At 42.5% G+C, this 11,293-nt stretch overlaps 1 protein-coding gene across 1 annotated transcript; it reads left to right on the forward strand.

Annotated features, from left to right (window-relative positions):
- The first annotated feature begins 1,899 nt into the window (after positions 1 to 1,899).
- LOC148030728 (protein VASCULATURE COMPLEXITY AND CONNECTIVITY-like) lies at positions 1,900 to 3,865 on the forward strand. Its single transcript, XM_087687307.1, has 3 exons — positions 1,900 to 2,381; positions 2,579 to 2,784; positions 3,083 to 3,865. The coding sequence occupies exons 1-3, from the start codon at positions 2,277 to 2,279 to the stop codon at positions 3,432 to 3,434; spliced, it is 663 nt and encodes a 220-aa protein (XP_087543433.1). The 5' UTR covers positions 1,900 to 2,276; the 3' UTR covers positions 3,435 to 3,865.
- The last annotated feature ends 7,428 nt before the right edge of the window (positions 3,866 to 11,293 follow it).

The following is an 11,293-nucleotide window of genomic DNA, read 5'->3' on the forward strand; positions in this document are numbered from 1 at the left end:
TCTATAGGGGATATTATTGTAATAAGTTGGCATGAGAGTAGGTTATAGGCTCCATTTCTCTTCTCTTATGTAGGGTCCTCTGAGGTAGTTGTCTATAGCTACACTTATTCTCACTTGTACACCATCTCTTCCACAAGTTCCTTACCATCCCCCGCCCTCTCCTCCAATGGTTCCCTCATACCTCCCATTCCTTTTAGAGGAGGACTGTCTCATTGATGCAGCTATGGATTACCTACATCGATGAAGAAACTTAGGATGAGATAATCGGGGTTCCTTTGTCTCTCTATTTCAGTTCCTTTCAATTGCGCACTCTCACAATAACAATGATACTCTTTTTTCTCTAAAGAGAATATCCAATGAAAATACATTTTTAAGCCTTTAGTTCAACCTTCTTTTGTAGCTCATCTAGCACACAAACATATGCAATACAACCAAACCTTTTCAAGAGTGAGACTTCGGGCTTCTTACTTATAAATCATTCTTCAGGGATCATTCCATGAGCTGCAACTATGGGATGAAAAAAAAATTAGTAAATTCTTTTCAACCATCAATGTGTGTGTAGCTTTTGAAATATACATATTTTTTCATTTTGCAACCCCATTTTGTTGCGGGATATACCTATAAGTAAACAATCTCTTTATCCCATGAGACATCAAGAAGTCCTTGAACTTATTAGAGAGGGACTCGTGTCCTTCGCCTAACCTTAAGCACTTAACTTTCAAGCTCGTTTCTCTTTCACCAACAACCTTAAAAGTTTTTAAGTGCTTAAACACATTACTCTTTTTTTTTCACAAAATACACCCGCAACTTTCTTGAACAATTATCAATAAATGGGGACAACATATTTACTACCATTAAGAGATATATTCTGTGTAACCCCCAAATATATGTATGCACAATATCAAGTATATTCCTACTCACATCTCTAACATGCAAAAAAAGGTTGTACCTTTTTATTTTGTGTAAACATATCTAATATCCTCTCTGTTGGTACCTTGAATTTTCTATAGTGTTCTACCACTAATTTTATATAGTGTTTTGCCACTAATTAGTATAAATATAGTTATGTGTACATGTGTACACGCTTTGAGGTCGGGCTATATAAAGAGTACGAGCACATGGTAAGAATATTGTTGATGGCTTGAATTTTTGGTATAGGGATAGTAAAGTAGACTATGGTGTAAGTTGTTAAAATTTACATCTTTACTATTAGTTAATGACAGGTGGGGGGGCGGGTGTCACGCGTTCAACACCCGCCGCGTGGCACCCGCCCCCACCTGCAAAAATCGCGCCCGCCCCGGCGCGAAGCACCGGGCTAAGTTTAGGCGCGGAGCGCCTAGTTAGAATAGAGAACTTGTTTGAAAATTTATGCTAATTGCTTGATTGTATAAGTAGAGTACTCAATATCCGACCTTGAACGTTGGGGGGCCCTCTTTATTTTCACTGGTGTTTTTACATCTAGTGGAAGAAAGTTGCGGTCAGAACGAGGCTAGTTAGTATGTGAGGAGTGGAATGTGGCTCTACCGATGTACAAGTGCCTTGTGGGTAGGTACATAGTAACGTCTAGGTAAAAATAAAAATAAAAGAAGGGCGAGGGCGAGCCCAAACGTCCAGGCTCCAAGTCCCAAAACCACAAAGCGGGAACAAATATCTAATATATATCCAAAAATTATAATTGTACAAACAGCCACCCAAGAAAGGAAAAGGGCAAAAGGCTGCTGTATGGCCAGCCTTTAGGAAGAAGCTGCTGAAGGTTGGCGGGGGGCGCAGACACACAAACACGGACATCATCATCAGACTCGTATCACATCACTCTCACTCACTCACTCGCTTGGTCAAACGCTCCTTTGGCTTCTTCGGGCCGCTTTGCAGACCGACTGTGCACCCCCTGCACCCCATCTTTCCCTTCAAAGTTCAGCCACAAACAATCATCATCATCATCATCATCATCTAGACTCCATAACCATAACCTAATTTCTATCTCTCCCACCATTCTCAGCTGCAGGCAGCTCATGCTAATTCCTGCCCACACGGAAAGTCCGTCCCAAACACTTCCTTCATCAATCTCATCAATATTCGGACGTCACTCATGTCCTAACGCACTTACACACATCCTTCATAAGTATCGATCACACCCCTCATCCGGGCCTTTTACCGATCCACCACCCATCTAATTATTCGTCTTCTATCGTCAACGCTGCATATGGTCTGAGGGCCATATGCGCAGCCAGATTAATCGCGTGTGCTCTATGTTGTTGTGACATTATTCAGAGATCATGGAGAAAGCTCAGAAGCTCAGAATTGGCATCTGCATTGCTGTGGGTTTCTTCGGAGTCTTGGCTGCTATCTTCGCCATTGCAGCAGAAGCCAAGCACGTCAGGGTAATTATTAGTATGTTACACCCTCACTAACACACTCCAATTAAGGGATCAACCTTAAGATCGTTTACTTATTCATCTTATATTTGTAAAAGGAATCTATTCTTGACCGTAGATCAATATAGGAATGCTCTTCCGGGTGGGATTTTAGCGTCATGTGCTAGTACTAATGCTGAATATTGTGGGAGCTGAATATGCAGGCTCATCAAGTGGTGGTTATCGCTGATGATTGCTTCTATCCCAGTAATCCTGCTTGGGCATTTGGGCTTCTGGCAGCGTCCTGCCTTCTCGTGGCCCAGATAATCGCGAATGCATGTGGAGGCTGCATTTGCTGCTGCAGCTACAAGAATGCCCCCTCTTCAAGCACAATCAAGGCAGTGGCCATACTCTGCCTTGTGCTTTCATGGTAAGCCTTTATATTGATCAGACACATAGTTATGAATAGGTTTGAACGGTAACCGATTTATGGCAGCAATGAATTCCTCGGCCGAACTGTTTGATCATTTTGCTGATACGCAAACCTTGTCGCTGATGAGCTTGCAGTTTTAATCCGCATGTGATGTATCGTAAGGCTGCCGCATATATGCTGCAATGCAGCCCTATTTATGTATGTTCATACACAGATACAATATATTCGATGCATCTTAGCTGTAACAGCAACTCAAGTATGGACCATGACAACGATGGTGATGATTGTGATGCAGGATAACCTTCGCAAATGCATTCTTTCTGCTCTTGGAAGGGGCAGCTTTGAACGGGCAACAACAATATGGGCAAGGCCTGGTTCACAGCTGCTACATTATCAAGCCAGGGGTATTTGCAGCTGGGGCTGCTCTCTCAGTGTTCATGACGGTTCTGGCTATCATCTATTACATCATGGCGACCTCCAGTGTGGGCAGTCCGGGCCATGCTCTAAGCATAAGCGCTTTTGGGCATCCACAACAAATTATTAGCAGTTTTGGGCAATACAATTCATCCTCATCAGCATCTCAGCTCGCCCCCATAGCCTATGTGGCTGGATTTGAGCTACCTAAAAGATTTAATCAAGGGCTCTAATTCGGCCTCACTGGAGACGTCGTTTGGTATATCGTTCATAGCGGTTTGCCAATAACCGTTCCATTGCGGTCAATGCGAGTCATACGAGTACATGCGCGAAGATAAACTTAAGAAAACAAGCACGCTTAAGTTTGAAGTGATAAGTTTATATATGGAAGTTTATGCTTCTAATGTTGTTGCACCGCCATGAAACATGGAAAAATGGATGAATCATCTTCATAGAATGTGATAGCTGGAGCTATTCAGTAAATGGATTGACTAGGCCAAGAATTTTGAAAAGGTCCAATTCATCAATAATCTAATTTTAAATTATTGGATGGGCATGATGAGTACTGTAGATCCTAGCAAAGAATCCAAACTCAATCTCCAATCTTGTACGACAAATGTTGCATATAATGTTGACCTACATTGTGCTTATATTTATCTTCTGCATGCCTAATGCCTTATGAGTTTTCAATAATGTTTGTGCTAGATTGGTGGGGAGCCCCACTCTTTATTTGATGATGTATGTGAATATCTATCCTAGGTTGTTGTCCATATTTGGAAAATAGTGGGGTATATTAGATAGATGAATGAGTATTATTGTTATAGGCACACTCAGCCAAGGGTAGCAAATTCACCTAATTGTCTTTATGGTAGTTGATTATGCAACAAAACTATGATTTCCTTTAGCTCATCTTCTTTGTTTGTCCATTTCTTTGTGCATGATAGGTCAAAGAGAGTCTGAGTTGTACACCCAACATCTTGAAGAGACCTCTCCAAAAGTGGATATGGAGTACTGTGATTCATGATCTAATAACATCATCAAATAATCCATCACTACAAGATATGAATTACCATACATTGACATTTCAAGCAATGGAATTATTAGTCAAAGAAATTATTCTTATCATCACTAAAACCATCAATATATACATATGTACAAAACCGTCCCAATATGCATCTCTATTTGCGACACAAATAGCGATGGATATAGCGATATAAATAGCGACACATGTAGATTATTTGTGATGCTAATAGTGTCGCACGTAGGTTTTATTTGCAACACTAATAGTGATTGTTACATAGGAAAAAAAATTTATGAGTGGCCATATAACCACCCTTCCAGCCACATGTGCTGAAAAAAGTTTCATAAATCATTTATAAGTTGAGTATACAATTGTTGTCTAAACACATGCATCATGAGATGGTAGAAGAAAAATATTCTTTGATTTAATTTTCAAATAAGTACAACATTGGCAAATGATATCTCATAAGATTACATGGACTGAGAGAGAGAAGAATCCAAAAATAGATAGGTGTATCAATAAATATTGCAAAATATGAGTCCATACAAAAGATGAGAAATATATCGAAGGAGGGCTACATAGAAAGAGTCTTCATGGACTATAAGGCCAAAAAAGGAAGGAATGCGTGCCCACAAATCCAAGCAACTGCTACAAGTCCTTCTCGTCTGAGAGCTCGTCATGATGCAATAGAGCATCAAATGGACTCTACAATATAAACAATCAAAAATTAATCTACATAACATAATGCATCACAAAATAATTAGAAATTAAAACCAGGAGAGAGACATGACTTACCAGACCGTCGCACGCATACAATCTATCGATAAGAGAAGTGAGATTTTGCTTCTCTACATACCAAGTCTCCAACCCTGTGGAATCACAGTTTGTGATTGAGTGCTACAAGGAAAACAAAGTAGCATTGTAAGAAATAAGATTATTAGTACAAGTAATACACCAAATAAGAAAGTAAACATAACCAAAAGAAGACTTACAAAATCCTCCAAATAACACTACAAGGATTTGAGCTAGTAGCGACGCCGATTAGCGACGGCGGATAGCGGCGTCGCTATTAGCGTCGCATTTGCGACGCAAATAGCGACGCTCTACAGGGAAAAAAAGCGGCCAAAACCGAGTGTGGTTTTCATTTCGCGTTTGCGGCTTGTGAGTTTTGAGAGCGAGAGCGACCGTCGTGAGAGAAGGAGAGGAAGAAGACTTGCCGCCGCCGCCGTTGTTCGCGAAGGAGAGGAGGAGCCTTCATCGCAAAGAGGAGCCGCCCCACGCTCGCCATATCTCATCGATGAGTCTCCCTCTCTCTTTCTTTTGCTTGTTTAAGGTTTAAATCACTTTCTCTTTTGCTTGTTTAGGAGAGGAAATGAGAGAGAAAGAGAGGGAGAGGGAGAGAGAGGGAGAGAAAGAGAAAGAGAGGGAGAGGGAGAGGGAGAGGGAGAGGGAGAGGGAGAGGGAGGGGGAGGAAATGAGAGAGGGAGAGAAAGAGAAAGAGAGGGAGGGAGAGTGCATTCTCTCTCTCCCTCTCCCTTTTGCTTGTTTAATGTTTAAATCACTTTCTTTTTTACTTATTTAGGAGAGGAAATGAGAGAGTAAGAGAGAAAGAGAGGGAGAGGGAGAGGGAGAGAGAGGGAGAGAAAGAGAAAGAGAAATAGAAAGAGAAAGAGAAAGAGAGGAAGAGGGAGAGGGAGGGGGAGGAAATGAGAGAGGGAGAGAAAGAGAAAGAGAGGGAGAGGGAGAGGGAGGGAGAGTGCATTCTCTCTCTCCCTCTCCCTTTTTCTTGTTTAATGTTTAAATCACTTTATTTTTTGCTTGTTTAGGAGAGGAAATGAGAGAGAAAGAGAGATAGAGAGGGAGAGAAAGAGAGGGAGAGGGAGAGGGAGGGGAAGGAAATGAGAGAGGGAGAGAAAGAGAAAGAGAGGGAGAGGGAGAGGGAGGGAGAGGGAGGGAGAGTGCATTCTCTCTCTCCCTCTCCCTTTTGCTTGTTTAATGTTTAAATCACTTTATTTTTTGCTTGTTTAGGAGAGGAAATGAGAGAGAAAGAGAGAAAGAGAGGGAGAGGGAGAGGGAGAGAGAGGGAGAGAAAGAGAGGGAGAGGGAGGGGAAGGAAATGAGAGAGGGAGAGAAAGAGAAAGAGAGCGAGAGGAAGAGGGAGAGGGAGGGAGAGTGCATTCTCTCTCTCCCTCTCCCTTTTGCTTTTGGAGAGTGTTAAGATATATTGTGAGAGGGAGAGGAAATACGAGAGAAAGAGAAAGAGAGGGAGGGAGAGGGAGAGAAAGAGAAAGATAACATATATTGGAATGATAGCATATCCATGATTATGGTAATGGTATCCACTTTACTTTTTTTATGGGTACCATTACATCGACTCCTTAAGGGGGCTAAAAATTAGTCATACCGCTTATAAAGTCTAATTAGGAGATTTAAGATGCACGATAATAGACTTATCGATAATGGTATGCAATGTGCTTTGCCATGGGCCACGTACATTGGTGACTCTTTAAGATGGCTTAAAATTGGTCATGTCCTTCATAATGTCCAAGTAGGGGATCTAATTGTGATATGCATAATTCATTGTTTTTGTATTAACTTTATAGGCATAACAAATTAGAAATCGTGCCAACTAGTCAACGGAAGGACTAAAAGAAAATGATACCCTAGCTAATGGTCATTACGGTACTTCATCAAAATGAACCCAAAAGTATTGTTATAGAAGAAGAATTCCTTAAATTGAGTATAGGATATTTTCTCTCAGGTCTTATGACTATGAGTAGAATTGATTGAAACAAATTTTATTACTATAGTTGATAAATTTCATAGATGGCATTAATTTTAATACGCGATCCTAGGACAAAAAAACCACATTTCTAAGATGCTTTTTGTTGAGACTGATTTATTATTAGACTAAGAGATCCTCAATGATGCTCATAAATGGATTACTTATACTCAAAGCCCTCTAGTGCAGTTTTTTACAATAACGAATAATTATCTACCGGGACAAACAAATCCTTGAGCATGATACAAGGCCGAGATATAACATCAATAAATCTCTCAACTACTATGTACAATGCAAGATTTATGGTCAACTTGCAACTTGACGTACATCTCTATAAAGCTATCCATTTAAGTCTCGTTTGCTGTAATGTAGATAAGATGGAAAACGAAGAAGGTCTTATTGTTCAAGATCACAAGACGTATCTTAATCAGCGTGTCCCATGTCCTTGCTCTCAATGCAAGTTGGCAATTAGACGAAAACGCCGATTGTCTATAGAACACGTACAACGATTTGGCGAGTTTCAATCTGAGATCATTGATCAGGCGATTGCAGATTTTCAGCAAATGGTAATTTGAAGTTAATATTAATCATGCATTGTACTCGCAAGCTAATTGAAAACCATACACAATAAGATTGGGTCTTGTTGGCAAATTTTCTATCCAGGGGGTGATGTCTCGACCCAAGGGGGAGTGCACCCTTTGCGGCCAATTAGAAGAGTTCGTGGACGTGCGATGGATGGATTGCAGGAACCAATCCACCACTTGCAAGGCCCATCTATACTGTCAATGCCAGAGGAGACAGACAACCTTCCCAACCTACCTACAATCTTGGAGCCTGAGATGGAGGCAATGATCGATGCATTGATTCCCATGGATGTTGAGACATCTGACCCGCTTAGAGAGGAAGCATCCATACCATTATATGATGGGTGCCGAGTATCTCGGTTGAAGACATTGCTTGAACTCTTAAGTGTCCAAGTAAAATACGCTTGGAGCGATACGAGTGTGACCGAGTTATTCACGTACCTTGCACATAGGCTTCATTGATTATTATTTTTTACAGTATTATTACAAACATTTGTGCTTTTTCAAGGTGTTTTATGATTTTTTTCAGGTTATTGAAATATCATATATTACCACCTGCAAATACCATGCCTGAGTCTCGTGATGATGCACGACATGTTTTACGGAAGCTTGGCATGGACTACAATAACATCCATGCATGTATCAACAACTGCATACTGTTTCGAGATGAATACGAGACTATGGAGACATGTCCAAAGTGTGGTGCTCACAGGTATTGACAGGACTTGCAAGGGCAAACCATCCCTCAAAAAGTTCTCAGACACTTTCCGCTCATCCCCCGCATAAACCACATGTTTCGCACGTCTAGCATGGCAAGCTTGACAACATGGCATGTGCAGAATAGGTCCACGGATGGAGTTCAATGAGTATCAGCGGATTCGCGTGCATGGAGCCACATTGACTCTACCTTCCCAGGCTTTGCACGAGAGCCAAGGAATCTTCGGCTCGGTCTCGCCATGGATGGTGTGAACCCATTCGGTCTGCGCTCGACTTCTTACAATGTGTGGCCTATAGTGCTTGTCAACTACAACATCCCTCCATGGCTTTCTACAAAGAAAGGACATCTCATCCTTAGCTTGCTCGTCCCGGGCCGCTACAAAGTAAAAAATATGGACGTGTATCTTCGTCTATTAGTCGATGAGCTTAAGATTTTGTGGGAGGAGGGGTCACTGTGCAAGATATGAGTAGGCGCGATGGTCGGCGGTCAGCCAACATTTGAGCCATTCTCATGTGGACGATCCATGACTTTCCGGGATTGCGAGAGTGCTCAGGTGAGCAGACCTCCGTTCTCGCTCGTAATATCTATATTTTATCTCATTCAATCAAGTATTTACTAGGTCGTGGCTCGCCTTACAGGTCTGGTTACCTCAAGTTATCATGCATGTCCATTGTGTGGGCCACAGTTAGACTCCCGAAGGTCACGAACCATGAAGAAGATGGTATATCAAGGACACGCCGCTTTCTTGCCGGAGGATCATGAACTCAGGGAAGGTTTTCTTGGACGACCTCCAACACGTATGAACGCCGCAAGCTGGTACGAGCTGAAAATGGTAAACCCGGAATCACATCCAAATGGAATGCGACGGTTCTCAGTTTTCTACGAGTTGCCATATTGGACCCACTTACAGGTCAACCACTTATTGGATCCCATGCATATTTTCAAGAATGTGGGCAGCTTGCTATGGGACCACATCATAGGAAAGAGAGACACTATACGGTCATGAATGGATTTGAAGGAGGTAGGTAAGATGGAGGCGCTATGGCCACAGTCGAGTGCTGAAGGGGGAGTGCAGCTTCCTCGCGCTCCTTGGGTTTTGTCCACCAAAGAAGAGCGCATTGTGAAGCAAGTAATCAAGTCTATCCGCACTCCGACGGGTATGATGCGTTCTCTCAGGTCCGCATTTTCTAAAGATGACCAATTGTCGGGGCTAAAATCCCATGATTGGCATAAGATATGTCAGATTTGTGAACAGAATGGATTGTAATTAGCGTGGGAATTTTGCAATTTGAAAAGTAGCCATTATTCATAATGCTTTCTCATTTGTGGCAGTTTGTCCTACCGATCGCGATCGTAGGATGCCTTACTCCAGAAATTCGTGGGGCCATTTACAAGTTGTCGACTTTGGTGCAATGGATCTCACAGAAAGAGATTAAGACGTCCTCTATTGAATCCGCGAGGCGGGGAGCAGTGGAGACGGTCTGTCTCTTTGAGAAATACCTGCCCACTAGCATGCTCACGATACAAGTCCACCTTCTTGTGCATCTTGTGGACGAAGTGGATATTGCTGGACATGTCCATATACGATGGATATTCTTCCTGGAGCGCTTCATGAAAACCCTAAAAGGCTTTGTGCGACAACGAGCTCAGCCAGAAGGTAGCATGCGGAAGGTTGGTTGGTGTCAGAGGCGTTAGTGCATATCTCACAATGGCTACCAACGATGGAACCAGACAATGAAATGCTATGGACGCTGAAGGACAATGATAGACTGACTGGAGATGTGGTGGTTGGAAATGGGGTAGAAAAAAGAATGGATGCCTCAATGGAAGAGAAGGTGAATCGCTTTTGTATGTTGCGCCATGCCTCCATGGAGACGTGGCTCGCCAAGTACCAGATTGCAAGGCAAGATCGAGAGGAAGTGCGAGCTGAATTCCGATGCAGTACGCGTCATCGACCGATTCGATATCCCGAAGGCATGGAGGAGATGCCGTGGTTTATGTCAACACGATGGTTGCATGGAGCCTTGACCGCAGCATCCAGCGAAGGGACAGAGGTTTCAATGGAGGAGTGGGAGTTCTCGAGGGGATGTAGTCCAAAGGTGATGAGGGGTTTAGAATACGTCGTATCTAAATTTTATATGCAACATCTAATTTGAGTGCTTCAATGTACAGTACAAAATATATAGTGCAGCGTGGGCATGCGGATGGCATTTTCGCGTGGAGCGTATTGACAAAATGCGCTCCACAATGGACTGTGGTGTCATGGCAAGGTTTGAGCAAGAGATCAGTCGGCGACGAGCAACTGATCCGAACACGGTTGTGGATGAGATGGAGTATTTTGGAAACTTGCAAAGTATTATTATGGTGGATTACCGTAGCTTCTCCATGATACTATTCGATGTGCAGTGGTTCAAAGTGGTACTTGGAGGAGCTGGAGCAACAGTTCGACGAGGTCCATCTGGATTTCTCGAAATAGATTCCGAAAAAAAAATGGACGGATTTGCGCGACACCTTTGTGTTGCCGGCCCATTGTGAACAAGTGCGTAGAGTCATTTGCTTGCTAATTGTAATACGACATGGTTTATGTCACAATGGTTTGAACTCGCTTTGTACGTGTTTGTGAACAGGTAATCTTCTATCCAAACCCCCGACAACCTCGATGGTAATATGTTATACCTTCAACTCCTCGAAGTGCGAGAGTATATGATCAAAGTGATGTTCCGGGCATAGATGAAGATAATATGCAAATAGAGGGGTCGATATTACAAGGGGTGGAGGCCGCTGCAAGCTTGGAGCCCTCATCGGCTAACAATGATGGAAATACAGGAGTCCAAGAATTTTTTAAGAACGAGGCAGACTCATTCTTTTGTGGTGACATGTCTATCGACCTTCCAGTGTATGCAGAGTTGTGTCAGGAGATTAACATGGGACCATAGGATACTTCATTCTTGGAGAATTGTATTACTCAATTCTTTGTTTAGATCTTT

Source organism: Lygodium microphyllum, chromosome 10, assembly GCF_053477565.2.
Source record: "Lygodium microphyllum isolate KBCC chromosome 10, Lygodium_microphyllum_v1.1.10, whole genome shotgun sequence".
Classification (NCBI taxonomy): domain Eukaryota; kingdom Viridiplantae; phylum Streptophyta; class Polypodiopsida; order Schizaeales; family Lygodiaceae; genus Lygodium; species Lygodium microphyllum.

What these genes read in the sequence shown, in the direction of transcription:
- LOC148030728 (XM_087687307.1), top strand. Translation starts at nt 2,277, where the DNA reads ATGGAGAAAGCTCAGAAGCTCAGAATTGGCATCTGCATTGCTGTGGGT. An exon ending in CAGAAGCCAAGCACGTCAGG is followed by an intron (nt 2,382 to 2,578) that starts GTAATTATTAGT and finishes CTGAATATGCAG; the next exon opens with GCTCATCAAGTGGTGGTTAT. An exon ending in CTCTGCCTTGTGCTTTCATG is followed by an intron (nt 2,785 to 3,082) that starts GTAAGCCTTTAT and finishes ATTGTGATGCAG; the next exon opens with GATAACCTTCGCAAATGCAT.